The sequence below is a fragment of the Grammomys surdaster genome, unplaced genomic scaffold, assembly GCF_004785775.1.
Source record: "Grammomys surdaster isolate TR1022 unplaced genomic scaffold, NIH_TR_1.0 125793, whole genome shotgun sequence".
Lineage (NCBI taxonomy): Eukaryota > Metazoa > Chordata > Mammalia > Rodentia > Muridae > Grammomys > Grammomys surdaster.
Genome location: NW_021620624.1, coordinates 966012 through 981769, shown reverse-complemented (window position 1 = coordinate 981769; position 15758 = coordinate 966012). Strand labels below are relative to the sequence as shown.

Below are 15758 nucleotides of genomic sequence, written 5' to 3'. Positions count from 1 at the left end.
TCTCTCTCTTCCTCTACTACCCTCCTGGCTCCCCTCCCCATGCCCTGAATAAACTCTATTCTATGCTATACCGGTGTGTGGCTGGTCCCTCAGGGGGAAGAGATGCCTCTGCATGGGCCCGTGAGACACCCCCTTCCCCCATACCTCTCCACACACCCACAGAACATACTCTTTATCTCTTTATAAACACATCAATGACAAAGCTGGTTCTGAGCACATAACATGTACACTCTACTGTGCATGCCATGACACACAAAATGCAATGAACGAAATGCAATAAACGAGCCCTGTCCGAAGCACTCACATTGGAGACCACTATACACTCAACAAACTGAAGTGTTTTTTACTGGGCATACAAGGGTACTTGTTTTTACAGAAATATAATTGTTTAATTGGGAACAAAAAGCCTTTTCATATTTTCTGTCAGCTCTCAGGATGTCAAAGTAACAAATTAGTGCATCTTTGGGTTGAACTGTATTAGGGTCTTTGATTCCTTTTTTAAACTGCTCTTAAAGGACTGAGAATATAGCTAATAAACTTAAGTATTTAGGATGTGGCCAGTACATTCTTTGGATTCTAAATAATACCCATTCACAAAACTGGTGTCTTTTTGGAAGGGGGACAGTAGATGGTTCGTCTTGCCTTAGTCACCAATTCTACTTCCAAGACAACTGGGCTCGGCAAGTCTGAGGTCACGATGGGATTTTCAACTTCAGTTTTGTGTAAGTACCAAAAAGAGAGTTTCTCCCGGGAGATGCATGACACCTGGCCAGTCCAAACGGCACAGTAGACAGGAGATTCCAACTTCAGCTGACACCCCTCCCCAAGTAGACTCCAATCTTAGAAGATCCCAAAAAGCGGCTCCAATGCTGTTGGGTGGGAGATTATATGCCTGGCAGTATTTTGTTTTCTATTACTTTTAGAGAATTTTAGTTTCTATCCTTCTTGCTACACTCATCTGATCTGGCTGCTGAGGTTTTCCTCTCTTGCCAGTCAGATGTTTCCTTATTTCTTGCTGTCTTCTCCTTCCTGGGTCAGACACCCTGTGGCTTCCTTTCCTTTCTTTGGTATAACCTTGCTCTTTCTTTCACCCTCTCCCTTCCCCATCTCTTTATTCCATTCACTCACTATTCTCATTTTTTTTTTACCTCAAACAGCATTTAACTTCATAGTACATACTACTCCCCATTTTATTTCTATGATCACTGATGATGCATTAGTTGGCTTCAATCGCTGTCAGTATGTCTCTTAGCTTGCTTGGTTTGGTGGGCGTTGCTGTTAAAGTGGTGTGTTTTCTTCTGAGCAGAATGGGATCCTGAGCCCTCACAAGTAGGATGCTAAGGAGATCCATAAATAAACCCCAAGACCTCTCAAACCAACAGATGGGCAAGTCAAGAAGCTAGATATCAATCAACCAACAGACAAACAAACAAAAACAAACCAATCTAAAAATTGGGGTACAGATCTAAATAGAGAATTCTCAATATAGGAAACTCAAATGGCTGAGAAACACTTAAAAAAAAAAGTCAATACCCTTAACCATCAGGGAAATGCAAATCAAAACAGGCCTGAGATTCCATGTCACACCTGTCAGAAGGGTGAAGATCAATAACACAAGTGACAGCTTATGCTGGCCAGGATGTGGAGGAAGGAGAACGCTCCTCCATTGCTGGTGGGAGGTGCAAACTTATACAGCCAACGTGGTAGTCTTCCTCAGGAAGAGAGGAATTGGTATCAGAAGGACACTTGCTTAACCATGTCCACTGCTGTCTGTCCATAATAGTCCAAGACTGGAAAAACCCTCCATGTCCTTCAACAGAAGAACGGATAAAGAAAATGTGGTACATTTACACTGTAGAGTATTACTCAGCTGTTAAAAATCTGACATCATGGTGCTCATTTAAAGAAACTGACTGCACTGCTGGTCCTTCAAGATTGCTGCTGTGTACACAGGGCCTGGTGGATGGGCTCATGGGTAAAAGAGCCTGCCACCACGGCTGACAACCTGAGTTTGATCCCCAGAACCTACATGGTGGAAGAAGAGACCTGACTCCCACAGCTGTCCTCCATGGGTACACTGTGGGATGCACGTCCTCACCTTCATACATGTAGAAAATAAATAAATGTTTTAAAAATCAAAACAAAACCAAAATAGGACATCATAGAATTTGGAGGCAAATGGGTAGAAGTTGGAGAAAAAAATCATCCTGAATGAGGTAACACAGACAGATAAATATGGTATGTATTTGCTTATATGTGGATATTAGCCATTAGGTAAATGATAACCAAGCTACAACCTTAGTTAGACTCAGAGGGGCCAGGTGTAGAGGAAGAGACTAGGAGGGCACACACGGCTCTATCTCTGTGGGAGGGACAAATGGAATAGATTTATGGTTAGGGTGGGGATGGGGTGAAAGGGGGTAGAGTCAGGTGAGGAGGGGCAGGGGAGACAGGGTTGAAGGAAGGAACGAAGGGAGAGTCCCCAGAATCGAGGGGCATTTCAGGAGTGGTTTGTGTGCTGCTGTGGACACAAATGCTAAATTCTGCACCTCAAGGTCTGGTTGCCCTCAGACGAGTGAGATCTTATGTACACCAGCCTTTGCTGTGTAGACCTTGCTTCCCCATTTAAAACTATTGGTTGAATAAAAGTGTAGACAGACACTGGGGAGAACAGAGGTAGGCGGGGTTTCGGTTATCAGGCTGAGGGCTGCAGGTAGGGACCACGAAAGAAAGGAGAGGAAGACAGAGAGAGGAGGAGGAGGCCACCATGAAAGAAGATGGACCACGAGGGTGTGGCCAGAAGTACAGCCTGAGGACATGCTGACGGAGCAAAGGCAGCCTGAGTGAGACTCAACTAGCAGGTAACACGGGGCCTATGGACCGGATGTAAGTTACAATAGCTCAAAACCTGCCCAATCTAGGCTTGCAGTTTGTCAAATGAAATACCAAGCTTTTGGTCATTTATATGGGCTAGCTAGAATAAATAAGTCTTTTATAGCATGAAAACCTAGTGCAGCAGAAACGTTCTAATGTATCTAAAGGTGAATCTAATGTAGGCTCTGGATAATGAGGGAGATGGAGTCACAGCTGACTGTCTTATGTCACCAAACCACCCAGGACTCGGTCACATCCAATTGAGTAGTTGGCCAAAGGGATCCCATCCCCAAACAACCTAGACTGTTGCCAAAACAATAGTCAATACAGTCCCTGAGCAGCACACCACAGAAGCCACTGCGCCATAAAAGCCGTCCAAGCGGAGGCAGGCCCCTCTTTCCCTCCCCAGCCTTCAACATGGCAGTAAAATGCCCCACAGGAGCTGTCCAAAATTGTAGTTCCTATCAAAAATTACTGTACCACATCTCCTCAGCCTGTAGCTGTCATAGGAGCTGTGGGAACTGAGCTGCGGGAGCTGTCCACGGTGATGCACTACCTTTCCTGTCTCAGTAGGAGCCGCCCCTCAGGAGCTGCCGACTGTGGCGACACCTCCTTTCCTACATCACCCTACACCTTTCATGAAACACCACCACAAGATCTGTCCCACAGGAGCTGTCCATACTGGCAGAACCTCCTCTCCAGCCACACTACAACCCCAGCAGCCCCAGAGTGATGGCGCCTCAGCAATAGCCAGCAGTAGCCGGGAAGGATTTCCCTAACCCATGGGCTGAATGCAGGGAAAAGGAAGTGAAAAAAAAAAGCCACCAATCCCTGAGCAGGAAAACCCATTAATCCCTGAACAGGAAACCCACCAATCCCTAAATAGGAAAAGCCACCAATCTCCGAGCTCCCTCAAGCTCAGGACTTGAAATCTCACCAATCCTCACTCTGGAAATCTCTGCCCTGAGAAGCTCTGCCCCCTCAAAACTCCTATATAAGCACTGCTTTTTGTCCATTTCACTTTTGACTGCTCCCAGGAGCAGAGGACAGACATCCCTGGATTTGTCCCTCCACACCATGGACCCTCCAAAAAACCCTCTTTCGTGAGATTTCCTGCCTGGTATGATTCACTCATCTGAACAAGCTGAGAAGCAAAGAAGAGAAGTGGATTAGGGCCAAGGCTCCTGAGCTTCTCAGATCAGTTGAGGATACCCTCCCCTGGGAGCTGCAACACCTCTGCTGAGGAGGCTTCCTCTCAGAGCTCCCGTGTCTCATGATGCCCTTCCAGAGGGTTACTGCCCCACCCCAGAGCTGTGTGGTTCCTGAGCTCCCGTGTCTCAGGATGCCCTTCTACTATGATATCTTCTTCCCTCTGAAAAGGTTACTGGGCTCCCGAGTCCCAGGATACCCGTCCATCCAAGCAGAAACACTTACAATCACTCTTTACACACTGACAGCAAGGCCACATTCCTGAAGTCAACACCCACACAGCCCGCTGAACATGGAGAAGGCAAACTGGTGCCTACATGTCCTAGTGTCTTTGGTATGGGAAGGTACTCTGCAGGTTACCATAAGAGAAACATGAACACCAATCCAGCCACAAAACCTCTGGTCTACGATGATGTCCTGCCTGCAAAATGTGCTAGGGCAATGATGGCACAAAGCTTGTGAAGTAACCAACCAATGTCTCATATGATTTAAGGCCCACTTCACAAGAAGGAACCCATACCCAATACTGCTTGGATGACTAAGAACCAGAAACTAGATAGCCTAGAGACCCGGGTTAAGCCAAATACTACTGGTCTGCCGAAGAAACACAGCAATAAAATGACTGCTAACAATATCCAGGGATACTCATAGATCGGAGTTTGCTCAGCCAGCATCAGAGAAGCTTCCTCCAGCAGCAGATGGGAACAAATATAGAGACCCACAGCCAGACAATATGCAGAGTGCTGGACCCTGGAACACCCAGACAGCTCTAAAAAGGACATGTGCTTCAAATCTCTCCCCTCAGAGCTCAGGGAACCCTGGAAACACAAGCGGAAAGGTTGTAAGAGTCAGAGAGTGTGGAGGACACCAGGAGAACACAGCTCTCTAAATCAACTGAGCAAAGCTCACAGAAACTCAACAGAGTCTGAAGCAGCAGACACGGGGCAGAAGCAGGTCTGCACCAGGTCCTCTGTGCATAAACTGTAGTTCTCTTGGGCTCCCTTCCTTCTGTTGAGTTGCCTTGTCCAGCAGCATGTGATGACTTTTTTTTATTGTCGTGTCTGGTTGTTATCTCTTTGAAGCTTGTTGTTTTCTAATGAAACAGAAAGGAAGTAGAACCAGAGGGAAGGGGAGGGGAGGAAGCGGGGAGTAGAGGGAGGGTTTGGAAACTGTGCTCAGGATTTTTTATGATAAAAGAATATTTTTAATAAAAGAGGGGGAACAAAGGGCTTGAGCTAAGTTAAGGTCGGGTGAGAGGAAATCCGTAGGAGCAGAACACGAGGCTCCACAGGGCCACGGTGAGAAAGCCACGAGGGCTCCGCTTCTAGTATATTATGGATTATACCAACTAATTTTTAAAACACACAACCATCAACTCCCACAAGGTATTTATTCCCGTTCCCTGCTACCTGGTCATGAGTGCTTTTCGTTTATAATATAATTAGTGTATGGATTATCAGCTTGGTTTCTACAACAACGCTCAGAAACGTACTACTTTAACATTACAGTAAAAGATTTCTTGTTAAGAAAAGTATATCTTCTCAAATTCACAGCTGTATCTATCTTCTATTTTCCTGATGTCCCTGTGGGACACGCACACCCTTTGACCTTAGAGTAAGAGGACTGCTTCTTCCTCAGTTTGCACTTCTCAACTTGAGAAAAACCAATGTCCTGATGTATTATTGATCCACGTCATTGATTTTCCTTGCCAACAGACGGGGACAGCAGAGCTAACATAGACAGGCAGCACACCAGTGTGTCCGAGAGGCTCTGGGATTACACTGCCTGGGGTCAGGCTGGAATCTTGTCATGGAACATCACTGAGCTGCTCAAGGACAGTCTAAGTCTTTAGTAAGTTGAATAAATAAAACATCACAGCCTCACACAGGGAAAACATGCTGTAAAATGTTGATTTTACTACATGACTTTTTAATAAACTCTAACGCTAAACAGTTTACATGGATAACTGATATGGAAGCTGGCCACCCTTCATAGTCTGTGCTAAGAACCATCCATGTATCGCGATTACCTGTGCTGGGATTTTTCAAAACATCTTAATCCACAACCTTCCTGCTCTGGTAGAAGTGGAGAATGAGTTCTAGAGAAACAAAGCCAGAGGGCAGGAGAGCCGGAACGGGGAGGAAGGCAAAGCCAGAGGGCAGGAGAGCCGGAACAGGGAGGAAGGCAGTTCGCTGGGTCACCTGTTCCCTGCCCACCCTCCTTTTTTTCTGCCATTCCATTTACTTTATCATCCATGATCTTCCTGGGTCCTCCCGTCAGGTCATGGATGCCCTCTGAACACCATGGTGATGGAAGCCCTTCAGTCACTTTGCTGACTCAAAATATCACCAGCACTTACTATCCAAGGCAGTGTCAGCAGCTTCCTAGTACCTAAGCCGTACGGCTCAGGAAAATGCTGGCACAGTTCCATCATCACACATTTCGGGCTTTGTGTTGTAGAAACAGGGTGTCTCACTCTGTAGCCTAGAACTCATGATGTATGGCAGACTGGCCTCAAACTTGTGGCAATCCCCCTGCCTTAGCATTCTGAATTCTGGGATTAAAGGCCATATGACTAGGATACATTTCCCTTGGCGCTCTCTTCAAAGAAAGAACCAGAAATCTAAATAAAATATTGTTCTTGCTGTTTCCCTAAGAGCTTTGTGGCAATCCTCCTCCTCCTCCTCCTCCTCCTCCTCCTTCTTCTGTTGATTTTTGAGGCAGGGTATCTTTCTGAAGCCCAGGCTGACCTAGAACTCATTATATGCCATGGCTGGTTTCAAACTCACAGTGGTCTACCTTCGTCTGCCTCCCAAGTACTGCAATTAGACATGTGCCACCTCACCCAGCACTGTTTTACTGGACCTCTGGCAGGCTGGATTGTCATTTTACTTAACAGCCCATAAACTTCTATCGGGAGGTCATGCATTTGCATGTGTTTGTAACAGGGAGACGTAGGCACTCTCCCCCCAAATAAGGTCATTAAGGAATATCTGTTTCTTTGCTACCTTGTCTTCCAAATTCAATGTAAACCCTATCCTGAGCTCTGGATCTATATGTGGAAGACTGAATCAATGGAAGTGGAATCTTAACTAGGTGGTTTGGTTCAGTTCAGTTTGGTTTAGTTTGGTTTGGTTTTTCCAAGACAGAGTTTCTCTGTATAATAGCCCTGGCTGTCCTGGAACTCGCTTTTGTAGACCAGGCTGGTCTCAAACTCACAGAGATCTTTCTACCACTGTCTCCCCGGGTGCTGGGATTAAAGGTATGGCCACCACACTTGACTTGAAACTAAGTTCTTTGACTCTTTTCTTTCAAAGTGAGCCCTGAACAGTAAATACTAGCAAAGTAAATGCAACAAAAGCCTTGAGAATTATTGAGAGAAAAATAATAAAAATTTAAGTTATCATTTTCCTTCTTTTTTCCCCCCCATTCAAATGCCCCATGCAGGGTTGGCATGGAAACGTGGTCATCTGCTCAGTGTCTTGAAGCACATACACAATGCTGTGCCTACAGCCACTGGTACAAATACACACCCCCAGACAATACACTATCTGGCTTTCAGCTTGCTGAACTTTGTCACAGGGGCAATCGTGAGCTAGCTAACACAGTATCATTTATTTGATCAAATCTTAGATTCATCTACACTTGGTGAAGACCAGTTTTGCTTGCTGCTTGTTGACTTTAAGCATCATGCTACTATAATTTTTTTATATAACATCTTAAAATTATTTGCCTGTCATGTAGATGGTCCCCCTCCCCAGGACACTAGCTGCTAGTAATATCTGACTAGACCAGTTTTAAATGTGTTACTTTAGGGTTTTCTTTGCAATTTTATCAACTGTAAGAATTTGTCTTCTTGTCCCCCTTTGTTTTGTGCAATGCATTGAAAAGGGATATCCTTGCTTGTAAATCCACTCTGTGCTATCATTTATCCTGTAGGTAAACTGACTTACCAGTAAAAAACCCTTTCCTAAGGTCTTCAGTTCTAGTGCTGACTTATCTACAGCCTGTGAACTCTGTAGAAAAGCAAATAGATATCAATCATGGTAACTGTATCATCCAAAGAATCCCCTACTGCAAAAAAAACCCAAAGCTGGGGCCACAGCATAGCTCAGTGGTAGCACATCTGCCAAGCGTATCTAAGGTTCTGATTCGGATCCCCCAGCACCAAAATAACAACCATTCGCTGCATGGTCTAAACAGTGGCTCTCTGTGAGTTCAAGGCCAACCTGGTCTACAGAGTGAGGTCCAGGACAGCCAGGGCTACACAGAGAAACCCTGTCTGGAAGAAAAACAAGTTGTCAACTTTCCTAATGCTATGACCCTTTAATACATTTCTTCATATTGTGTTGACCACCAACCATTAGGTTATTTTCATTGTTACTTCATCACTGTAATTTTGCTGTTGTTATCCATTTTAATGTAACTATCTGATGTGGGGGTCGCAACCCACAGGTTGAGAACCACTAGAATGAGCTCCCCCCTCCGCCCCCCCGCCCTCGAACCATTCTCAGGCCTCCCATACACGACTGTGTCTGCCAGCACCTCCTTTGCCCTGGGCTCAGGCTGCCAGTGAATAGAGAGATGTCTATGTCATCGGGAAGCATTGAAGCAGTCCACCCAGCCAGTGCCAAGTCAGAGCTGCGAAGGGGAAGTTGCTGACATTGGACGCAGCGGCGCCCTGCAGCAAGGAGGGGAATCCCGTCTAAAGCTTCTGAAGCCTCTGGTTCTGAGCTTCTTCTAAGTGTTCTCATTTCTCAGAAAGACTTTTTTTCAGGGGGTCTGTGCTCGCAAGCACTTAAACACAGGTTGTTTTTATTGAGTTTTATTTCTCTGGTCTGGTGCCATAATCACAGGCCAAATCTATGAAGTGGAAACTGAAACTGAGCTCTTTAACTCTCTCTTTCAAAGTGAGCCCGGAACAGTGAATAAAAACTAGTGAAGTAAATGTGTCAATGGCCTTGAGAATTGCTGAAAGAAAAAATATATTTTAAGAGTGATTATTTTTTTTTTCTTTTCCATTCAACTATCCCATGTAGGTTAGCAGTGACTGGACCACTAACAGTAGGTTTGCTACTGATGTACAAACCACCCCTGTTCTGGAACAGTTTCCCACACTGGTTACATCCATAAGGGCATCCTGGGCAGGCTCCCAATCAAAACAAGAGAAGGAATCTTTGTCTTGTTTCTGTTCTCACTGGGCAGAACACAGATTGCTACTTGACATTCCCAGGCACTGGGATATGAGTGGCCTGCATGGCCACCTCAGCCAGTCATCCCAGTTGTGGAGAGAGCCATGCCAGCAAGGAACAGAATTTTTAGTTTGCATCTTAGAATGGGCATGATGGCACAGGACTTTAATCGTAAGCGTTGGGAGGCAGAGGCAGGTGGATGGGTATCTTGGAGTTCAAAATTAGCCTGATCTACATAATGAGTTCCAGGTCAGCCAGAGCTACCTAGGAAGACTTTGTCTTGAAATACCAAAATAGTAAGAGTAATAATAATAACATCAATAATAATGAAAATAATTTGTCTTAGTCTTTATCAGATTTGTTTAGCATAATCAGCTCTGCAAAATCATGTCTACTGAGGGGACAATGGGTGTTCTGAAACTGCAAAACTCAATTCCAGGTCCTACCCAGGGATAACTACCTCATGCCACTCTACCAAGTTTCTGGACTGGCTGGTTGGTTTCCTCTGTATTTGTGTGTGTGTGTGTGTGTGTGTGTGTGTTCTGTACTTACCAATGCCTCCCTTCCTGATCATTTGTTTAAGCTCACCTCACTCTTCTGTTTTGTTTCTTTGAGATGGGCTCTCTAGTCTTGGTTGCCCTAGAACTCACTATATAGACCAGTCTAGCCTTGAACTCAGAGATCCACTTGTCTCCACCTCCCAAGTGCTAGGATTGAAGGTGTGCACTACCATGTGCAACCTGTAGGTGCACTTCACTCTTGAGGGTGTGTGTGTGTGTGTGTGTGTGTGTGGTGTGTGTGTGTGTGTGTGTGTGTGTTTGAGATATGGCTTCTCTATGTGGCCCTAGCTGGCCTGGAACTCAGAGATCTGCCTGCCTCTGCCTCCCAAGTGCTGGGATTAAAGGTGTGCACCACTCTTAAGGCTCACCTAAGGTTGACTTTTCTTCAAGTGTCTTCAAAGCACTTCTGGCCTTAGGGAGCTGACTCGTAGGAACTTCCATATTAGATGCTTTTATTTCAGTCATTTGACATTAACCTTATAGTTGGTTGGGTTTTGTTATTGTTGTTGTTTTATATAGATTTGAATATGTAGGAAGAAATGCACATTTTTCTCCTAGCCACAAGGATTCCATGATATGTATGCCATACTTGCTATCAGCTGTGTCAGAATTCAGTGCAAAATGGTCTGTTCTAGTCAACAGGGCTGCCTTCAAGTACAAATGACTGTTTATTGGGCAACACACGTGTACAATGTATGCATACTACAGTAACTCGTTTTAGCATGAAATTCTGGGTAAAACAAGTCAAATTTAAACCTCTCCTAGGTATTTAGTTCCAGAAACACCAAAGAAACCTCAAAGATGACTTTGGCCAAGTGGACAGACAGAGGGAAGTCAGGAGCCTGAACCACCGGTCTGCTCTCTGGAGAGACTGCATAACCAAGTATTTGAGAGCATGGGCTACAGAGATGAAGGTTCTGGATTCTTAACGGTGTTGAATGAGAAAAAACAAACAAACCTCGTGACTAGCAGACATTTAACACTATGTAATATTTACTAAACTACATTCTCCTTAGTAAGGGACTATTTCTCCATTTGCTAACTACTTACCTCAAATCTGCTTTCCCTTCACATCTTGACTGAGAACTTGTACAATAACAAAATAAAACTGTCACCATGTATCTTTCTTTATTGTTTAATGTAAATCTGCTCAGCACCTCTTCCCACTCGAAAATTCTGAGGGTCCTACAGCACAGCATCTACTCTGCAGAAGCAGGTTGGGAGAGACTGCTCATGGCATCCTCTCACAGTGCGTTCCCTCAGCAGAAAGTCGCAAGATGAAAGTCTCTTGGCTTCTGTCTCTGCCCCATTCTCTTCCGTCTGTCCTTCCAGGTTCCACAGCTGTCCTGTGATTTGCTCCTTTGAAAACTTGGCTCTGCTCTAGTCCTTGGACTAAACCAATGTAGGATTTAGATCTCTAGAAATTTCCACCTTTCCCAAGCAGCAACTCTCTCCCTGCTCTAGTGGCGGAGTTTCTGTTTCACAGTTGCAGTTTGTGGGTACAGGTTTCATTCTTGGCCTCTGATGCCAAATTTTTAACCAGTTTACTCTGGGCTCCTATTCCCATCCCAGGACAAATCACCTCCATCCCCTACATCACTCCAACCTCTATTGGTTCCAGGTACAGGCTTAGTTGCTCTGCAGAGTGACGCCCATATTCACTTTCATCCTTGACCTGGTTAGCACACATTCACAAAGAAAACAATCAAATAATCCATGACAGAATCAGAACTAGAGTAATGATTAACTTTGCAGTCCCTCTTGGAACTCATGACTATTCCCTGCACTTGGTGTAAACATTAATGCGACACTTCACAGCTTCTGTTCTGAGTGCCTACTCTAACTCTATACAAATTCGTTAAGTTGTATAGACTTTGGATCTGGCTAAATTTGGTGTGTGGTTTGTTTTTTAAATTTATTCCAAGTATTTTATAATGAAATGTGTAAAGTAAATAAACAAATTTTGCAAAGATATAAAGCAAAAATAAATAATGAAAATGCAACAAATGTAAAAACCATGTTTAGGACCTGACTTCGTATCAGCTCTATGTTTTATTTATGAGAGAAGGAAGATGAGAATTAAAGCCATTTTCAGATGTATTCCACAAGGCACTGCATCTGTTTTCCCAAACAGCTCACGCTTTGGAAAGTGAAACCTAACTCACTCATTAAAAATCAAAAGGAGCACAGGAGGGAGGAGGGAAATTCCAAGCTCATGGGTCACAATAAACACAAGCAATGTTTAACAACGGGGGACTTCCCTCGAAGGTTTGCGGAGTCTTGCTGAGTCATCTCCAAGCTAGCCAATCAAGACTCAGGGAGGGAAACTCTTTGCAGATAAATACTCCACAGCAGCAGGGACTCAGTGAAGCACTTCACCAGCAGCTGAGAGACATCCCGATTCATCCTTCCAGAAGCCTTCCCTTTCAGCACCATGAACCCACGTGCTGCTGTCATTTTCTGCCTCATCCTGCTGAGTCTGAGTGGGACTCAAGGTAAGGGACACCAAGGCTACTTAATCAACAAAGTCAGACGATTGAGCTCAGTCTTAGACAGTCTGTATTTAAGCGTCAGTGTGTACCTATAAAGAAGAGGGAGCAGGAAGAAAGCCCTTCAGCTTGCAGACATTATCATATGCTGGTTGAAGTCAGAGAAAAATAGAATAAGAGAAAGGGAACTAAAAAGGATAGAAAGAAGGGAAAGGGGAAGGTAGGAGGGAGAAGGAGGCAGGAGAGAGGGGGAAAGAGGGAGACGGGGTAGGGCATAGATACCTCCTTACCTGAGCCTAACCCAATACTATGAGCAGTACATAAGGGCGGAATTTCATTATTGATAAGTTGCAGATCTCTCTTCACCATAATCAGACATTCAACCACTCAGCCCTATGATACAATGGGATGCATCTCTCCACAGATTATGTGACAATACAAGACAGGTTCTGCTAATCACTACCCCATCTGTTGTAAATGCCTAAAGTGAAACAGTGTGCTGACCTTTCTAGCTCTCCTCTTCCTGCAGGGATCCCTCTCTCAAGAACGGTTCGCTGCACCTGTATCAGTATTGATGACCGGCCTGTGAAACCGAGGGCCTTAGGAAAGCTTGAAATTATTCCTGCAAGTCTATCCTGCCCACAGATTGAGATCATGTGAGTACAATCCCACCTGCTGATAACGTCCCTTATGTAACCGCACAGTAAATAAGTGAGGGGGATCAGGAAAGACAGGGACTGGTGCCTGAATTCTGACATGGACCTGCAGGGTCATCAACCCTGTTGGCCTGTCGTTAACCTGAGTCTCTCACTCTTGTTTCTATAGTGCCACGATGAAAAAGAGTGATGAGAAGAGGTGTCTGAATCCGGAATCTGAGGCCATCAAGAATTTATTGAAAGCAGTTAGCCAAAAAAGGTTGGTTTGCTGTTGTTTTTTCAGGAAACGGCAGTCTGGGAAGTAGCATCTGCCCTGGGCTTTGCTGTGGGGTGTTTGCCTTAAACTCATGCCACCAGCATGTGCCTTCCTCCCTCCATTTACAGACACTGAGGTGCCTTCTTAGGTCATACATTCCTAGTGTCTAGAAGTGGAACAGTTACAACTGTCTGGGTAAAGCTGCCAAATTAAATGTTCCCCATTTCCTCACTTAAAAAAACCATAAACATACAAACAAACAAACAAAACCCAGGCCCCGTGACCCATAGAGATTGTGTAGCAGAGAAAAATGCACCAGGCCTTCTTGCCCCAGGGTCTGTGGGTTCCCAAACTTAGAGTCTATTCCACTCAATACAGTTTCCTCTTCCTACAGGTCTAAAAGAGCTCCGTAACTGGAGAGAAGCCACTCACCACAGTGCTATGACCTATGGACAGCAGAGAGCCTGTCTCTCCATCACTTCTCTCTACCCAGTGCATGGCTAGTCCTAATGGTCTCTGTTTCTTCTGAAAGGTGGCCAACCGTGGTCACATCAGCTGCTACCCCTCCTGCAGGATGATGGGCAAATCATGGTCCTGAGACAAAAGTAACTCCAGAAACAAGAATACTTTAAGAGCTGGTCAGAGTCCTCACTGAAGCAGCTGGGATGGCTCTCCTAGCTTGGTACTGTAAGCTGTGTGGAGGTACTATGCTCTTCATCATGTGCCACGCCCCAGCCTGCTCACCACACCCTTCTTGTCTTCTCCAGCTTTAGGCTGGTGAGTTCTGAGTTTACCTGAGCTCTTTTATTTCACATGTAGTCCAAGTAAGACTACAAAGTAAGTTTGTAAAAACAAACTTACCACCATCTTCCCAAGGGAATTTCATAACTCAGAATACTTACAGGAACCTGGAAATGGATGTGTAAATATTATTTAACGAACGACTGTAAAAAGCAGAATTCCTAGATGTATTTTTTTTGTATGCTTTTCATTGTATATGGAAGAACTTGTGTCATTACATATCAATAAGTAGTTCAAGTTTACACAGACAAATGTTTTGAATGTTAAATAGTATAAAAGGTGTTGGATGGTTTTCAAAATAAAATGTACTGTATTGAAAGTAGTAAGAGACCAAAAAAATAATAAAGTAATAATACTGACATGAAATGCCATGAGGATCATGTGACTGAGAATTATTTCAGAGGTTTAGAGACTCAATGGCTACGACGAGAAGTTGGGGTGGGTAGGAGACAAACAAGTCAGGAGAATTACCACACTGCTTCTGGGTTTGCCCTCCATCAAGGTGCATCATGTAGGCTTCCTGTGACTGGGGAGGCAGAAAGGGAAAGGCCTGAGTCTCAGTGGACCCTGCCCTGGTTAGTTTTCACCGTCACCTCCACACAACTGAGAGTCCCTGGGAAGAAGAGGGGTGTGGGCAGATTAGACTGGCCTGTGGCCATGTGTGGGTGAGCATGCTAACTGATGCTCAGGCCACTCAGGGCAGTGCCACCCTGAGCAGGAGATCCTGGGTTACATAAGAAAACTAGCTGAGCATGAGCCAGGGGAGGCAAATCAGAGTGCCAGTCAGTAAGCAGCCTTCCGCCATGGCGTCTGCTCCAGCCTCTTGCCCCAGCTTCCTGTCCTTGGTGATAGACTGTAAACTGGAGGCATGGGCTTAAATAAGCCCTTCAGGTTAGAGCATTGGTCACCCCAACAGAAAGGAAACCAGAACAGACTCCTAGATCCAAGTTTCTCTAAGACATCTGCCACGATGCTGCACAGAAGACTGCACAGGAGGCAATCAATTCATTTCCCTCCTAGCCCTGTGTCTTCACCTCTATCTTATAGACTTGACTGTACCATCATCCACCCATATCCCCAAACAAGAAACCCCCATTACCACTTCTTCCTCACCTCACCGGTTCCGTGAGTGAACGAGGAGATGCCTGCAACACAATTAGTTGTATAAATTCTTAGCTTCTGGAATGTATGAAGAGTTCTAACGGGGGTTTGCAAGATGGCTCAGCAGGTGCAAGCACCTGACACAAAGCCTGAAGACCCTAACCCTGAGTTCAGTCCCCAGGACCCCTGAGGACAGAAATGTCATCATGCCTGCAAGCTGTCCTCTGATTTCCACTCCCATCCCAGATAATGTATCCACACTCCCTACCTCTACTCAACGCACACACAGTAAAAACATCTAAGGAATTCTCACGGAATATTCTATCTATCATTATATATATAATTATAAACACACACACACACACACACACACGAATATATATTCAGACCAACAGCTGAAAAATAGTAAGAATTTAACAGAAGAAAAAAAGCACAAGCCCCTGATGGGAGAAGATGCTCAACCTCATTTCTAATGAAGGAAATGTGCACTCAGATCCCTAAAGACTTCATTTCGTTGATAACCCTGACGGCAAGAAAATAGAGCTGTGAAGAAAGTCCCTCCACAGCCAGTGAAAATGGGTAGTCACCACTTGTGTAGCAAACAGTCTGATACTAACTTA

The 15758-nt window shown here is 44.9% G+C and overlaps 2 protein-coding genes across 3 annotated transcripts in view; one reads left to right on the top strand and one right to left on the bottom strand.

The window, feature by feature from the left end:
• The window catches only part of Art3 (ADP-ribosyltransferase 3), an 83523-nt gene that overhangs the window by 54639 nt on the left and 13126 nt on the right, over nucleotides 1–15758 (bottom strand). The window lies entirely within an intron of this gene.
• Nucleotides 12106–14424, top strand: Cxcl10 (C-X-C motif chemokine ligand 10). The gene is made up of 4 exons (XM_028789158.1): nucleotides 12106–12330; nucleotides 12854–12980; nucleotides 13150–13239; nucleotides 13631–14424. The coding sequence occupies exons 1-4, from the start codon at nucleotides 12270–12272 to the stop codon at nucleotides 13647–13649; spliced, it is 297 nt and encodes a 98-aa protein (XP_028644991.1). The 5' UTR covers nucleotides 12106–12269; the 3' UTR covers nucleotides 13650–14424.

Coding starts and splice junctions, on each gene's coding strand:
- Cxcl10 (XM_028789158.1), top strand. CDS start 12,270: ATGAACCCACGTGCTGCTGTCATTTTCTGCCTCATCCTGCTGAGTCTG. Junction 12,331..12,853: donor GAGTCTGAGTGGGACTCAAG/GTAAGGGACACC, acceptor CTCTTCCTGCAG/GGATCCCTCTCTCAAGAACG. Junction 12,981..13,149: donor TGCCCACAGATTGAGATCAT/GTGAGTACAATC, acceptor TTGTTTCTATAG/TGCCACGATGAAAAAGAGTG.